Source organism: Cottoperca gobio, chromosome 14, assembly GCF_900634415.1.
Source record: "Cottoperca gobio chromosome 14, fCotGob3.1, whole genome shotgun sequence".
Taxonomy (NCBI): Eukaryota; Metazoa; Chordata; class Actinopteri; order Perciformes; family Bovichtidae; genus Cottoperca; species Cottoperca gobio.
The window spans coordinates 13,782,742-13,800,957 of record NC_041368.1 but is presented as its reverse complement, the minus strand read 5'-3'; the positions used below and the strand labels follow the sequence as shown (position 1 = coordinate 13,800,957).

The window sequence follows — 18,216 nt, the reverse complement described above, 5'->3', positions numbered from 1 at the left end:
ACCACTTGATGAATTCCCCTAACATTTGTTACAGACATCATGATTCCCAAAAGATGGATCATATTGACTTCCCCTGACTTTTCCTCTAGCACCATTGGCAGGTTCACAGTAAAATGCCTCAACAGCTATTGGAGGGATTGCTATAATTAACTTTGGCGATTCCCTGACTTTTTATCTTGTACCATTATCAGGCTAAAATTGTTGTCAAATACTTTGGTTTTAATTCCTGCAAAACTAATTATTAGATTTTTTGAATATCATTTTTATTTCTTATTTTAAGTTTTCAGGTTTTTTGATGATGTGATGTCTATGGCTTTTCAGCAGATAATTGGCTCAGAATAATATCTGGATGCAAGACTAAAATATAATATGAAAAACGTGTTTTGGATTGGGATTTTGTGGTTAACAAGACCCATCATCCCCAACTGCAATGCAAATGCATATTAATAAATGCAATAAGAAGTTATCAAAATCTTTTATGATCATTGGAAATCCTTTTCTCAGCCATCCAAACTCCTAGTTTGACTGTAAAAAGCATTTTAAAATATTAATTTATTACATATAAGTGCATGATATGATACCTTCCAAAAATAATTTTTGCATTTTCTATTTCTCTCTTATTTCAGCCACTTTTCATCAACAACATTAAAGCCGACATCTTGATACTTAATATCAAACCTAATGGAATCTGTGATCACGAGGAGATGTAAATTGCTGCTCTTAAAACTGCTCAGTGTTGTGAGGAAAGACATTGATCTGTCAATCAAAGGGAGCTGGAGTGGAAATAATCATGATGAATAATAGGAGGGAATGGTTGAAGAAGTGAAAGTGAAATTAGCGACAAGGATAATGAGTCATGTCTCAATGTGACTCCGTTACGCCGTGCCAGCACAGCAGCACCTTATGTCACTCCAAACACTGCTGCCTAGTTGGCAGCTCTTTGCTCACTTCCCGTAAGTCAGAGTGGACCACAGAAACTTCAGAGTGCTTCGTTTGCAGTTCAATTTAACAAGGAAGGTACTGTTGTATAATGAAATAAAAACATTGTATGAATCAGTTAAGTATGTATTGGTACATAAACACAGATTATGAGGAACAAGGGAGTAACAATTGTGCATTTTGGGAGAGGGAGAGTTTTGTTTCCCAGTACCCGACCTCAAAGGGTACCTACTATTTACAAAATAGCAGTGATGGTCAGGGACCTCGACGGACCAGACCCGGGCAGCAGAGGCTGGCTCTGGGGTGGTGGAACGTCACCTCTCTGAGGGGGAAGGAGCCGGAACTAGTGCGGGAGGTGGAGCGCTACCAGTTGGATCTGGTGGGGCTTACATCTATGCACAGTCTTGGCTCTGGAACCGTACTACGTTGGAGTTCACCCCGATGGACGAGAGGGTCGCTTCCCTACGCCTTTGGGTTATGGGGGGGAAAACTCTGACTGTTGTTTGTGCCTATGCCCCAAACCTCAGATCGGAGTATTCGGCCTTCTTGGAGACCCTGAATGGAAACCTCTATTGCTGAAGCTGTGGTGATGAACTGTGGTCTCAAAGTCTTAGGTGCCTCAAGGGGCGGTAACCCTCGAACACCGTTGTGGACCCCGGTGGTCAGGGAAGTCGTCCGACCGAAGAAGGAGTCCTACTCCAAGGTACTGGAAAGGAGGCTTCGGCCGATAGTCGAACCTCTGATTGAAGAGGAACAATTCGGAATCCGTCCTGGTCGTGGAACAACAGACCAACTCTTCACTCTCGCAAGGATCCTGGAGGGGGCCTGGGAGTACGCCCATCCGGTCTACATGTGTTTTGTGGATCTGGAGAAGGCCCTCCGGGTCCCCCGGGTGATACTGTGGGAGGTGCTGCGGGAGTATGGGGTGAGGGGGTCACTTCTGAGGGCCATCCAATCCCTGTACGCCCAAAGCGAGAGTTGTGTCCGGATACTCGGCACTAAGTCGGACTCGTTCCCAGTGAATCCTGTTTGTGATTTTCATGGACAGGATATCGAGGCGTAGTCGTGGAGGTGATCTCATCATTGCTCTTTGCAGAAGATGTGGTCCTTATGGCATCATCGGACTGTGACCTTCAACAGTCATTGGATCGGTTCGCAGCAGAGTGTGAAGCGGTTGGGATGAGGATCAGCACCTCAAAATCTGAGGTCATGGCTCTCAGCAGGAAACCGGTGGATTGCCTACTCTGGATAGGGAATGAGCCCTTACCCCAAGTGAAGGAGTTCAAGTACCTCGGGGTCTTGTTCGCGAGTGAGGGGACGATGGAGCGAGAGATTGGCCGGAGAATCGGAGCAGCGGGGGCGGTACTGCAGTCACTTTACCGCACCGTTATGACGAAAAGAGAGCTGAGCCAGAAGGCAAAGCTACCGGTCTATCTTTGTTCCTACTCTCACCTATGGTCATGAAGGCTGGGTCATGACCGAAAGAACGAGATGGGTTTCTCAGGCGGGTGGCTGGTGTCTCCCTTACAGAAAGGGTGAGAAGTTCAGCCATCCGTGAGAGACTCGGAGTAGAGCCGCTGCTCCTTTGCATTGAAAGGAGCCAGTTGAGGTGGTTTGGGCATCTAGTAAGGATGCCACCTGAGCGCCTCCCTAGGGAGATGTTCCAGGCACGTCCAGCTGGGAGGAGACCTCAGGGAAGGCCCAGGACTCGGTTGAGAGATTCTATCTCGTCACTGGCCTGGGAACGCCTTGGGATTCCCCAGTCGGAGCTGGCGGATGTGGCCCGGAGAAGGGAAGTTTGGGGTTCCTTACTGGAGCTACTGCCCCCGCGACCCGACCCCGGATAAGCGGTAGACAATGGATGCATGGATGGATTTCTGTATCTACATTCAAAAGTAGCAGTAGAGCCCAGTAAGAATTCTTATCGTTTCATTTACGTTGTATTGTACGGTGTATAAAAGTGAATTAATATTGGATTATGTCTGTGAGAGTTGTGGGAGTACTGTCGGTATTACCCTTTTTATATATATATATATATATATATATATATATATATATATATATACACACACAGTATGTATAAATTCATACAAAGAACATTGTACTATACGGATTGCATAAATAGACGTCCCTTGTATCAGCGCATGCACGACCGGAACCCGGAACCAGATTTAATTGTAAACACGTTTGTTTTGTTTAGTTATTATCATTTCATACTGATATTATTTATAATAAAAGTGATCGAACAAATGGATATTTATAACTAAACAACTAAACAACTTGACGTAGTCAAGCGGAGATCGTCAGGGCTGAGGAGGATCATACGACTAGGTGCGGACGGACCGTGAGAACGTCAACAGGTACCGTACCTGATCTATGCACCCAGAACATTGTACAGGCGTGTATGCCACTGGAAACTAAACATTTGCTACGGAATAACTATCCTAATGGCGCCTGTTGATGCGGAGTGCCCGATCGAGGGTTGTGACTATGTGGCTACGAACGCAGCGGCAGTAGTGGTGGCAGCCATGCTGGGTGTACACGCCACTGTACACGTTGCAGTCCCCAGGGCGCCGGGCATGAATGCCAAGATGGTGAAACTCAAACGTCCCTCCATAGCACTGGCCGGAACAGGCGAGGCCTGGTCGTACTTCATAACCCGTTGGGGTGAGTACAAGACAGGTGCTAGACTTGTCAGACCCGACATAATCGCACAGCTGTTGGAGTGTTGCGAGGAGGAGCTGAGAAAAGAGCTCACTCACGCGGCGGGCAAGAGCCTAGTGGGCAGCAATGAAAAAGATGTCCTCGCCGCCATGAAGCCAATCGCCGTCCGAGCGGAGAACACCATGGTAGCTCGTGTGGCTCTATCCAACATGCGGCAAGGGCATGAGGAGCCCATCCGGTTGTTTCACGCCCGCATCAAGGGGCAGGCGGACACGTGCAAGTATGAGATGAAGTGCACCAAGGCAGAGAGCGAAAGAGATACTACGCAATGTGATTGCCATCGCTGAAACAGAAATACAACTTGACCTGCTCGGTGAAAAGAACCAGGACATGCCATTAAAGGACATGATAGAGTATATCGAGGTCAAGGAGTCTGGAAAGTGCTCGGTATCACGCCTACTCAACCCTCAGGGCGTGGATGCAATCAGCAGTTCATATCGGCGGGGGAAACGGCAGGACGTCCGCAACAGGGGAGGAGCCAGGCCGGAGAACCCGAAGGCCAAGCCCAAAGGGGTATGCATCTACTACGGTGAAGTGGGCCACGGCAAGACGCCTCAGTGGCGCGCCAGACGCACCGAGTGCCCCTGGGTATGGTAAGGAATGCCGGAAGTGTGGCAGAATCACCTCAGTAAGGCATGCCTGGGTGGCCGACCGACTAGGTCCCCGTCTGAGGAAACCGACGGGGTGTACGATGAGCAGACGGCAGCCTTCGTCGAGTTATGCACGGTCACCATGGCCAGCGCAGACAACAGGTTGCGAACACTCCCCCTCGCTCACCACCTGTACGATGATATGTGCAATAAGTGGATGAAATGGAAGTCCATCCCGCAGCCGTATGTCAACCTCACGCTCACCAACGAGCGTGAAGATTATAAAGCGCTGGGTTTTGATCTTCCGAAACGCACACGTGTTTATATATATTTTTATAAGGTAAACTGCTTTGCAAATTGTTTTAATTTGGTCAAATACAAAACGACATGGCTGAAATGGACAGTCAACTTACAACACTGTTTTCCATACCTGTCAACATTGGAATTTCAAAATAAGGGACATTTTTTGGCGGACTCCGCCCATATTTTAACAGCTCTCAGCCCCCCAGCCCCTACCCATATAATGTAAATGTAAACACATAAGGGACGGGTATAGGCCTATACATTCAGGAAATACATGTTTATGTAAAGTATGTATTTTATTTATTAGTTATTATCATCAATTTATTTGATGATGGATGAGTTGTGTGGCTTTTTTTCCCCCGACGAGGACTTCCTTGTGATGGCAGAGTCGGGAAATACTGCGACTGAAATCGCAGAAGCTGAAGGCTACATTATTTTTGGTGCAAAGCATTGACATCTTTCCCTCAGCTTTGGTCACTTTGACTGCCTCCGACACAGTTCTTGTCACAAATGAAGTCATTGACAGTGTATGTTTTTGTGCCTCTTGGCGTGCTTGTGCTTGGACGATTGTTCATGCTGGCGAACATCGCTTATCACACCGTGTGCGATGCCAACATCTGAATGGCACACTTTACAAAAAGCACGAGTTTGCTCGACTCTGCTTTTTATTAAATAAGGGAAGGTCTCCTCCCATTTGTCTAGTTACTTGCATAAAGTTTTAACTTATTTGGCAGGTACAACTGCGTCTCCATCTATCTCCCAGTCACTGTGACTCTCATCCATATGTTGTCGTCTTCTTCTGTGTTATTGTTCCGGTTTTCTTCTGTGTGTTTACTGGCGGATAACGTTTTTCAGCTAATGTTAAACATAATACTGCCATCTGCTTTACACTTTTTTTAATTAGGCCTTTTTTTTTTTTAGGTTAAAAATCTGGATAATTATGGGAAAATATTTATGTTATTACAGAAAGCTTTGTAACTGTTGTTGCTTTTGTTATTCTGCTGTTTGGTTCTAGGTAAGACGGCCCCCCACTCTCTTTTCAGTTATTACAGTACTAAAATACATGCATTAGCAGCAGCATGTATTTTAGTACTGGAACGGGATGTGCAGAAGTGAGGCAAAAAACATTTGTGATTAGTTGTGTGAGTAGTTATGATAAGTAGTTATCTGTGAAAATTTTCAAAATGATAGTGCAGCTTGCTAGAAAACAATAATAGTGTGTTACGTACAAGTACATTTTTACGGTAGCTTTCTGTCACGGGGAGTGTAAGTACCCAAATGCAACACACAGGAAGCCAGGAATTGTAGATACACAGGTTTATTTACCGGAACAGGCAGGTACAGGAAATCCCAGGACACATGCAGAGACCTAATGCAAAATGATAATTTCACACAGCAGAGGGTCTTACTCAGACATAAGTAACCCAGGTTCAGAGATGAGGAAACCGAGCTCGAAGTCGGGGACAGAAGGCTTTCCGAGGATTTGACGAGGCGGGTAGTTCGGAGACGGGCAGGGTCGGTAACAGGAAATCAGTCCGGGGGTAAAAAGTCCGGGGGCTGGAAAGTCTGACATCAGTAGAGAACAATCTGGCACTGAGTAAGTGACTGGGAGAGGCTTAAATAAGAGCTTGATTAATTGGCAGCAGCCTGAGCCCAAGGTGAGGTGATGAGGTGGAAGTGGCTGGCTGGTGAGGTGAGAAGGAGGCTGGGTGTGGAAAAGTACCGGGCTGAGGTAGGAAATACTGGAGCAGACTGTGACAGCTTTCTGTACTTACACAACAGTTTTATATAATTGCACTCTAGCTTATATAGAAAAGTGGCAACTCTGGTACAGCTATATGGTAGAATTGAGAAACGACTCTAACTGACAAAAACAACTACTTTTATTTAAAGGTGTAAGATATGGCCGGAGTTTTAGTTTAAAAAAATAAAAAAATAAGCCACCTCCAAGCAAATAAACTGACTATCAAAACGGAGAGTGCCACAGTAAACACACAGATGACTAAAGTAAACTATAGGCCAATGCCACACAGATAAAAAGTGTTATTTTGACCGTCTCTCAGAGTTGAAACAGTTTAGTTTGGTGGAAGGATTGATTGATGGATATAGACTTTGTGTAAGGTACAGTAGGTACAGTTTTTTGATTAAAAACAGCTGCCCGTTGCTACTGGAAATAAGGTGGATAAGAGTGGTGCGAACACTACAAATCACTCATTTGACATTACACATATTCAGCCGTTTGTTGCTGATTAAAAAAATATATATATTAGAGGCACATTATCTTTCTCACCTGACCAGATTACTTAAAAGTATTTGTATTCCACTGGCAGCTTCTCCTGAGGGAGCAGCTCAAACCGTCAGAACGTAGGCCGAGGTTTATTGACAATGAATTATGGCTACGATTCACGCTTGGTAGGACGGTCTCATGAGAGCTGAAGCACGTTCAACCCTAATCAATGGATGGCGTTCCGGAGAGAGACAGCAACAGACTGCTGAGGGGAAAGACGTGGAAAAGTAAAAGTTGGAGTGAGGGGTTGGACACAAGAGCTGCGTATAACATAATAAGGATGCGCTAACAATTGGAGCCTGACGTTCTCATCTGTTGGGTTCATTCTTCCTCGATGCACTATCGTCCCAGGGGACTTGCATTCAAGCAAGAAACCCTGAGACGTGAAAGTAAGGGTTCTACAGAAAAATTAACAAACTCCAGTACTTCAGGTTTTCTTTGAGGCACTTTCATGTCACACAGAGAATCTGGCTCATTACTTGCCCGAGTGTTGAGGGTTTGTAAGATAAATTGTACTAACAACTAAAAGTACAAGTCACAACAAATTAGGGGGGAAAACTATTTGTGCTGTCAAGGAGATCAGTGTAAATGCATGCGACAGTAAAAAAGAGAAGATGTCTCTCCCACTGGAGGGAGTAAACGGAAATAAAGAGAATTAAGATAAACAAGACAATGTAACGGCTTTCACATAGAGGAAATCTGACTTGAAGCTGCTGTTTGTTTAGCTGCTCAAAAAACTATTTTAGATTACCCACAAATAAACTCCTCTTCACCACTGGAGGAATGTGGCTGGATGCCATTCCCTTTGTTGTACAGAACAGAAAATGGGGGGGGGGGGGTAACACAACATTTCTGCATTGAAAATCCCATATTGCCAACACATTCACTTGTATTAACCTTCTGTGCTTTGTTTGAGAGAGATATTTTATTTATGTCCAGGGGATAATTGGGGATTATCGGCTCTCAACTCGCATTTTGATATCTTTTAAAGAACACCAATTTGCTATGAGACAACCAATAGTGTGTTTCTAAGTATAGTTTTATTATGAGCTTATCTGTAAGAGAGGGAGCTATTGTGGAAACAGAATGGAGTAGCCTCAAACGGAAGGGAAGTTGCACAAACCAATTAAAAACATCTCTTTTTGTTGTGTAAACTATTTAATTAGTCATTGTCTTAAAGATCGTAGAGAGTCTCCCGTCACGAACAATGTATGCACACTGCACACTGCATACTCTTGTCTTTGCACTCTGTTTCGTGATTTAGTCAAACTATAGGGACTCTCTATTAGTTATTCAAAGAACATCATATGTTGCAGCTGAGGCACTTTGTCTTTCACGGTCTATTAGGATAAAAGTTACATTCGCATAAATCGTTTTTTTGTTCACCAGGATGACATCACTCAAAAACTGTCAGTTGAATAAGTTTGGTGCCATTGAAGGAAAAGAGCCTTGGTATTCAATTCAGTGCAAAATGAATAGCATGTCCTCTCATTGGTTATAATTAGCTTGGTCATTATTTTACTGTTCAGTTCATGTTGGTTTCTGGTGTGGCTTTTTTTTCCTACAAGGTGGGTGAGTGAATGAGTAATGAATTCAATTGTAACATTTCTATTTTCGCTATCCCACCTTACACCCACGTAAACTATTCACCATCTTAAACCTTTAATTCAGTGGCTCATTGTGTACCATCCTGACAAGTTATAAACTCATTTTTATCCACCACAATGGCTCTCTCAATTTGTCTCTCAACTCACGCTCCCACCCCTGACGGTCTCCAAAATGTCATTCTTTCAGAAAGTTTGATGTTGTTCAGAGTTTTAAGTTGCTCAGCCATTGCTGACTTGTTATTTGGACCAAATCCATTTATTCTTCAAAAGTATAGCTGAACTTTTTCCAGAATATTGGGGGTAACAAGGAAAACAGGAGACACATAAAAGGAACACTTGAAGAATGGTGGAAGAAGTAAAATCAATCATGTGTGTGTTTTTCTTCAAACAAAAAAGGGGCAGCAATAAAAGAACCCCCAAATTGTGAGTCATAATATGGCAGTTTGCCTTCTTCTTCTTTTGGCCTCACTTGCAGCGTAGCCTGAGGTCGGTGATGTTGATTTTTCTGTCACTGTTTGCGTCATAATGGTCCAAGAAACTAGCTCAACATGTACTGACTGAAAGGGAGGGTGGGGGTCAAAAGCAAAACTTTTTCTAGCCACACTAGCAACCTGGCTCTACGGATAGGTTTTAGTGAACAACAACTATTTGATGCAGGGTTCCCTAACCTTCTTAAACATCAAATTCAAGGACTTTTCAAGGCCAAATTCCCTCAAATTCAAGGACCCAACACAGCACAGTTAATTACTGTTATAACACTACAGAACTAGCAGGCTTTACAGAAGCTCACAGAATCAAAATAAGTATTTCTATTCTTGCACAAAATGTAGGCTATAAATTCAAGCACTTTCAATGACCCCTGTCTATCTATGTGTATTTTCACAAACTTTAAAGGCCTTGTTTTTTCCTTCAAATTCATAAACTTTTAAGGATTTCAATGACAAAAAAAGGAGACATCCATTGTTTCCAGAGGATGCACGCTGACGACTTTGGTAAATTACCTGACATTCAAATTAGCACCACCATCAGGTCAACATTTAAATACACGTTAAACGAATGTGGTGAACCTCTACCTGCTTGACATCAGCATGTTAAAGTCATTACGAGGAACTTTCAACTGGTTATGAAACAGTCTCAACGTAATACTGATGCCTCTATATGACCTACTTAAGTAAACAAGCAAGATTGAATATTTCTATATAGTTATTCTTAATGTTTGTCATCTGTGCCACTGGCTCCAATTCTGGCGATATCAGACGAAATCATGCAGGTTCACCAGAAACTCCCTCAGCTCAGAATCCAGCAGGGCCTCCGACAGCGACCAGCCCGCCCCGTAATGACGTTAGCATTTCAAAAAGCCACTAGCATGGTGGTATACAGTAGTGTTTTCTTTTTTTTAAAGACACATTTACAATATCCGCCATAGCATTACTTTTACAAACCTATTCAGAATCGAACATTGCTGTACATTCATGATATGAAAAGCTGAGTTTACAAACTGTTAAGTCATCGTTGGGACATAGAGAATCGCTGTCAGAACACCAGGACAGACATTTTAATATGGGCACTATCACAATTTAACTGGGATGTCCCTTTTCCCCTCTAGGGTGTTCTTATTAGGCTTTAAAGTTTTAGTCCAACAATTTTACATTCCAAAAACAGAAGATGCTTTCAAGGGTCAAGAGCAGGCAAGGAGAAATGATGAATTGAGATTGAATTCCACCAAGCAAAAGTGGGGTTCTCAGCTTCTACACCATTTATGTAAACAACACGTGCTAAGCAACAATCTGGGAGGCAGTGTGCTGTTGTTATACACTCCTCTACAGAACTGTACACAGATGTGAAACTGTTCAGCTCCGTGATGAAAAGTTATAACGGTTTCCTTTCATACTAGGTTATTGTTAATGTAATATCTATAATGTCTTGCTCCCTTAGCGATAACACCCTCTTTTCTTGCTTCCTTTAAAGTTATATTCAGATCCAGATCACTTGTCAATTGAAGTGATAGTTAAAAATAGATATAAAGCATGTTTACCATCTTTTGTGAGAACGATAGAATGTGAAAGTAGTATAGGTTACACTCTTTGTTATATTTAGCAGCAGTACACTGAAGTAGTCTCTCAGGGCTCTGACTGTTTTGTAGTCAGACAATCTGTAAACATGCTCAGATTTTAATAATACATTGCCTCTAAAAATCACACTTGTTCACAGAGATAACACTGTGCTCCCAGCTAAACTGAGCAGTAAATGTGGCTAAATGATTTGTGCAGAATGTGTGAATGTCGTTTAACACAGTTCTCACTTCCCCTTGAGGTCAAAAGACGCACACATGTACACCTGGCACACACAAACACACACATATCTGCACGCAGAGTTGTCAATTAAGTGTTCTTGGGCAATCTGCTGCAAAAGGTGCAATTTGGTGCAGGTCACTGGGGTATCCAGGAGCCCTTGAGCCCTCAGTGTGGAACGATTAGTGTGTGAAGGAGATGCAGGGTGCACCAGCAGTTCACTGCACTTTCTTTCCTTTTCATCACACCAAGAGAAGCAGGAAGCAGAGCCTACCAAGAGCATCAAGTCCCCATTTAATTGTGAATGAGAATAGTTTTTATTTAAGTTTTCTGTTTTGGACACTCTAAAGCAATTACAAGCTAAAATAATACTTTTGAGCCCGATGCATTACATTTTGTTCTCGTCATTATTCGTGGGCCACTGAATGAAGTAGTCACAGAGATGTTACGTTCCATCACAACTCCTTGAGATATCCACGAATCCCCAAGGAAGTGATGCTGCCCTTATCAAATGGAGCTATGCGGCAAGGTCCCATTACACTTTGATAGGACACTGACAGAATACTGAAATCTCCCTTTTGGATAGCAGACACCTTTCTAAGCCCTGATTTAAGTTATAATAAAGGTCATACACCGATTGTGACTGTAAAGTTATCAATCATCTAAATGCTTTGAGGGGTCTATAGGGAGCGTTCATAATGAATGAAGGGAAGAGCTCATAATATGCGAAGGAGAGATGAAAAGAATGAAAGATGGACAAGTTGTTTGGATAAAAGCAATTTGTGATAAATACTAATAACCATTAATGTGGCTTTCTTTCTGATTGGCAGATTGCTACCCTAACCTTTTTAAAACATTGCCACCCGTTCAACAAGTTTATCAACAGGTTTATCTTATATCCCTGAAGAACATTTCTACAGAAAAAACATTTGTGTAATTATCAGCAGTTATTTAGCCTATTAGATATGAACACAGATGTAGCCTTTGGTGAGAAGATTCAAACAGATTTCCCACTTTATTCTTATGATCTGTGCTAATTGGATGTAGTTATATGAAGTCATCTCTCCCTGCAGACAAATGATTCAATTCTTTGAAGAATTAATTTATGCATTCGAAGTCCAGTGTTGTGACATAATGTCTTACAGGAGAATAGGGTAAAAGATTATTTAATTTGAGAAACAGACTCACTTTTGCCAGAACTTTCCATTGTTACTGTAATATTTCCTTTTATCTCTTTATCCCAAGAGGGACAAGCTTTGTAGTTAAGTTCTGTCCTGAGACATTAACCACTAACAAGCACAGAGGGCAAAATGGATAATATACAAGCAATCATATTTATCACATTCTTCAGACATATCATCTTTATTATATAATATATATATATATATATTTCTATACATATATAATATATATTATGTAATATATTATATATATTATAATATATTATATATATGCAAGTTAGTGGCTCACCTTGAAAAGAAGATAAACCCAATGAGAGGATTAAAAGATCTCCACATTGTTCTCTCTGTTTAGTATATATTGCCCAACAGATGGAGCTAAAAGAAGAATATATACATGCACATGGTATATTCAAAACTGTGACAGGGATGTGTACAGTATGTGTCTTCGTGTTTTTGCGATGTGCCTGTAAGAATCGTTTTTTATTGTGTGTTTACTGTATTCATTTGTTCATAAAGACATATATAGAAAAATATAGATAAATTAATTAAATGTTCAACCTTTGCACGCTTCAAAGGAATTATTAAAAGAAGGTTTATTCAATAGAATGTTAATTCATCTTTCAGTCTTGCTTGTGTGTTTGTGCTCCCTTGATGTCTTTCTACTGAGTAAGATCATCAGTGTTAGTGTTAGTTAGTCCAGACTAAAAGAAAAACTAATGATAAGCACTGCGGAGATTTACATCTATTGCAAGTATCTGCTTTGCACCAGAGGTTTTCACCACAAAGCGATACACGTATGACTCACTCTATGTGGCTTCCTGTGAAGATAGGTCATCCTGTTCTCTGTCTCGCAGCCTCTACTCTGCTCTTTAACCTCAGTTGACAGTCTCTTTCTGTCTTTGCTGAATCCCTCAATGGATTCAGCCTGACTGATCATAATGAGTTTGGGGACCTCGAACATGGCTGGATGTGCCCTGGGAACGGCCTTCTCTCTCTTGCTTCTTGTCTCTATTATACAAGGTAATCCTAGACCACACACGCTGTTGCTCATGTAATGCACCAGCAACGATGGGATATTCACCATAAGTTTGAAATGTCTTTTGGCTTCTGGTGTGATCTGCCTGCATCCCAGCGGACTGCAGTCTGTATTGTCAAATTCAAAGTGGATTATGTCTCCTCACTTTCCTTGTTTCCAATGTGTGATGTGCTTGACAGGGCTCCAGGATGTTGAGGTGTTCCATCATGAAAAGTTGGAGGCAGTAGTTGGCCAGAACGTTACATTGCCCTGTATTATCAAAGGCCGCAATGATCTCAAGATCACAAGTATTGAATGGCGAAAGAACAAACATGGAAACACAAAGCTGGCTGTGCACAGCACAGAATATGGATTCAATTTGCTCTGGCCTAATGTCACGATGGAGGTTGAGAATACGTCGATGGGCTCCTATCTAAACCTTTATGGGGTGTCAAAATGGGAAAGTGGTGTCTATATTTGTGATATTTCAAGTTTTCCTCTGGGCATCATCAGGAGAGAAACAAAGCTGGAGATCAAAGGTAAGACGAAAAGCAAGTACATGCAAAGGCATACCAACATACCTCAACCGGGCGCTGCAGTCTGCACAGGATTTCATACTTGAAAAGAGATGTGCAGTAACTTTCTCACTTATTGTCCAATGCATATATTTCATGTTACTCCTGATTGCATCAGAGCGCCGCTCCTCTGACATTCTCCGCACTTATTTACTTCTGAGCAAATGTATGTAATAATTGCAAGAACACATCTAAGAGCTACCGCCACCAATCATTTATTTTCATCCCTCTGTTTGGCCTATTTACTTTCCCCTCGTACGCCTTTACCTTCTTTTCAGCTGTTACAAACTGAAAGGGTGTTGTGAACCAAATAGATGACAATTACAGAAGGTGCTGTTCATTTGTATCGCGTCTTACAGTAATCTTTTTCTGTTTTCATTTTGCAGCAGAGGTTTTATATAAGCATGCTTGTGTTGTCAATCCAAATTATTATCACATTTTCTCTATTTTTAGATGATCCTAAAATATTGTGCGACATGGATAGAATTGTGAACGTCCATAGTGGAGAAAATGTGACCATTCAATGCAAAGCGTTCCCTGATGCACAGTACAAGTGGACCAAGGTAACGGAAAACAGAAAAAGAGTTACACTGCCCTTACAATGAATTTCCCTTCATTTATTATACATATTTCATTTTCTCTGATATCAATGTTTACTGTACAAAAACTCCTCAATGGGAAAAGTATCTATGTGCTACATAAATAATCTTGTTTTGCCCTAGAACAAGACGCTGGTTTCAGAGAATGAATCTCTAGAGCTCTGGGGTGTGACTGATGCTCACTCAGGGGTTTATACTCTGACTGTCAACACGGGAAACACAAGTCTGCATAAAGAGTTTATCATCACGGTGCTAACAGCAACCACGAGCTTAAGGACAGGTGAGCCTCGCTATTTCTCTCTTTGTGTCGTACTCAATTTCAGCATTTCCTCAGGGCTGGATTAAAAATCTAGTAGAGGGCCCACGAGACTGAATGACTTAATAAACTGCACTGGACCAAAGAGCTGATACTTGACTTGTGTTATTATACTGAAGCCTACTCAATTTTATTTTTTAATTAGCTGAAAGGAAAGAGGGAGATATTCAAAGGATTTTGAAGCTGCCAGCTATGTGAACGCACCAGTAACTGTGAATAAATTGGGAACTACAAAACTTTGAGAGTGAAAATATTTGCTGCAAATCAATTACCCTGTGGTATTAGGGTGAATACTGAACCAGCTAAAACAGTATTAACAGTTTTAAATTGTAAAACATCTAAACCGCATGTTGTCAGCCCCCACTGGTGATATAGCTGCTGTGAGTGGGCTGTGCTTAAACAAGAAAATAATCCCCGGCTGTCTACTTTCTCTTCCTGTGTGTATGTTTCTCATGAGAATGTCAATATGTAGCAAAAATAAAATAACACAAGCCACACACACCTCAGATGTCACTTCCTGCTCTGCCTTTCTTATCTACTTAAACCAAAAGAACAAACACACTCAGCAGAGTCTCGACAGCATCTATAAATCATGACATGGGGTGAGAGCACAATCTGTTGGACAGATTTGAGCAGTACAGCCTAAATGAAGGTTTGGGAAAATAGTGAGAAAAGCTGCTTGAAACGGACTCTGTATTTGATCACATTGCATGCAGCATTGGATTGCATGTAATATGCTTTTCTCAGCTGGGCCTCATAGGGGGGGGGGGGGGGGGGGGGGGGGTTGTGAGCCGAGATTAATGCTGGATTAACACTGATTAAATGTACTCATTAGTTAAGAATGCAATAACACCATACTGTTGAATTTACAACTCCTGCCCACAGCTCTGCCTCAGGAATCTTTGCCCACAGCTTCACGGTTCGGCTTCTTTAATGAGCCCTTCACCTTATTTTACCTATTTGTACAGAGAGTGCTCATAAATGCCAAGTTGGTCTATTTTAATGATGTACAACTGAGCACAGGGTATTGTAAAGTGCTGTAGTGCATTACTTACAGTTCCTACATTCAACTTCCCACGGCCATTCAACTCGTGAATCTTGTTAAAGGAACAGTTCGACATATCGGGATATGCGCAACAAAAGCCGAAGTGAAACATCGACAGCTCAACATTGAACGTTGTTGGCTATTGCATAGCCAGCAGTTGCCAGGCAACCAGCAGAGCACATAAACCCGCTGTAAAACAACAACTTGTAGGTTTCACTTTTCAGCGTGTTCGGATTAAACAAACAGGATATATCCTTTAGCGGTGCTCGTATGCAGGTTGTGTGACCTTTGGACGCAGCCAGGCGAGCTGTAGTTCTCTGTTTCCAGTCTTTATGCTAAGCTAAGCTCAGCGGCTACATCTTTACGGTGCAGATATGTGTGTCACGTATTTTATTATCATTAAGCATTAAGCTTTGTTTTGTTGCTACTTTCAGATCTTTTGACAATACCACAGTCTACTGTTACTGAGGAAGGTGTGATCGAAGACCGCGGATTCACCACATCACCCACCACTGGGCTTTCAACCGTTGACAGCAATGTAACTTGGACCATGAATATGGCCACTGATGTAACAGATGATAATCCAAACTCCAGAAATGTCACAGCTGTAGAGCAAATGACCTCTTTAACAAATTCTACACATATCAGTGTCACGTCATCCCCTGTCACACACACTGACCACTATCCCGCTAACAGCTCCACTGATCAGGAGATTAACCCCACTCACAATTTAAACACATCCAAGTTTTTTGACCAAACAGTGCCCGTCAATCCATCCACAACATTAAGTTATGTTAATAAGGCAGTTCAGATCAACACAGGAGACGAGGAATGAGTCCTTGGGAGGCAATCCTGGTGCAACCCCAACCCTGAGCCCTGGAAGTACAACGATAGTCATTGAGGGTGGAGGTAAGGATTTCTTCATATTTCACAGTTGATTGCTCCATAATGGCTGATACTTGTTTTGCTCTCTTTCCCTCGTGTGAATGGAACATTTGAAGGATATAATCTGTGACCATTATCTATTTTACCACTCCAAAAAAAACCTTTAAGGAAGAAAAAACTAAAGTATTATGTGTTCAACAGTGCGTTACATTATGCATTTCCAGTCTTGAACCAGAAACATCTAAGATCCCTTTGTTTGCCTGAAATAGGCTTTTAGTGATGCTCTCAGATTGTTTTGGGCACATTATTTGCTTTGGGGTCTGCCAACAGTGTGGTTAGCTTTTTTGTGACAACCGAGACGAGGTGAGCTGCAGCAGTGTCGGAAAGTAAAACAGAAGTGTTTAAAAGCAGCACATGACTACAGACAACAGAGTTAAAAGCTCATCTTAAAAACAAAATATGATGTACTGCAGCAGTTTCTTCACCTTCACAATCTGCACCTTCATCACATGTGGAGGCAGTTTTCTCAGCCTCGGGCAAGATGCCTTCTCAAGGTAGGAATCTAATTAAAAGCAGAGTAAACTTCTAAAATGCAGGACAGCTGAGGGGGAGGACGGCAAGACACACTTTTCTGCCTCAAAGCAAAAAGTTCTATTATCAATATTTTTTGGAGTCTGCAGGGTTTCACCAAAAGCAAGATGATCAATATCTTAGAAACACATCTTTAGCTGTCCTCCAAAATGACACTTTTCCCTTCTCTGAATTTACTTTGCAGTTTCTGGTGGTGTACGGAGTCGTCTGTTGTTGCCGTTAATCATTGCTCCAATCCTGCTTCTGATCGCTGTGGTGGGCTTTCTCTACAGGAGAAAAATGATAAAGGAGAGGTAAATCTCTCATTATCTATCCATGCAACCTCTACTTCCTCTGCATCCTCTATGGGTGATGCATTGGGTGAACCCAATCACTCTCCTACTTTCTGACAGAAGCACAATACAGCTAACTTTCTAGCAATGCCACCAGTTAATAAGTGTGCTCTCCCTCTCTCTCTCTCTCTCTCTCTCTCTCTCTCTCTCTCTCTCTCTCTCTCTCTCTCTCGCTCGCTCTCTCTCGCTCTCGCTCTCTCTCTTTCTCTTTCTCTCTCTCCCTCCAGTATGGATCAACCGCCTCCGTTCAAACCCCCTCCTCCTCCAGTCAAGTATACAGCTGCAAGACACCATGAGATTTCAACACAGCCTTTCCCGACTTCAAGGTGTAACTCAGTGATAGAACTAAAAGATATGAAACAAAAGTGTATTAGTGTATAATGCCTGCTATATTGCACAATGACGGTTTGAAAGATTGCATGCAGTGCTTGCGTGATATAGTGTAAACTGTATCCTATCTTGGGTACATGCAGAATTACAAAGTGTATTGATTGCAGTTGCAGTTGTTACGACGCGATTGCAGGTAATTGTAACAATGTGGGCTGTGTGTATATCTTGGGTGGGTTCTGTGCTATTGTATATAAAATGGCTTTATTTTTTAGATGTAATGTGTTTGCCATAACGTTTCTAACATTTGAAAATAAAAGCTGGTTTATTTTGACTCTGAATTGACTTTGAGCACTGCACTTACATTCTTGCGATATTATATTATTATTATTATTATTATTATTATTATTATTATTATTATGTTAACAAGTATTTACAGTTTTTTTATACATTTGGAAATGTGTTTGTTGATTTACTTCTAATATTTGTTTGCAGACCAAACTAAGCGAACCCTGCTTAATTTGGCTGCTCGGTAAAAACAAAATCATCACACACATACACTTGTGCATTTAGCTGTACTGGGAAACCTTACAAAACTGCATTTTGTTT

General features: G+C 41.9%; 1 protein-coding gene across 1 annotated transcript; it reads left to right on the top strand.

Moving 5' to 3' along the window:
* Positions 1-12,801: 12,801 nt before the first annotated feature.
* si:ch1073-15f19.2 (T-cell surface protein tactile) lies at positions 12,802-17,941 on the top strand. Its single transcript, XM_029448335.1, is given in 8 exon segments — positions 12,802-12,942; positions 13,138-13,476; positions 13,966-14,075; positions 14,235-14,391; positions 15,907-16,277; positions 16,279-16,381; positions 17,133-17,241; positions 17,508-17,941. Coding segments are annotated over 8 exon segments (1,425 nt in total). The 5' UTR covers positions 12,802-12,860; the 3' UTR covers positions 17,662-17,941.
* Positions 17,942-18,216: the final 275 nt, after the last annotated feature.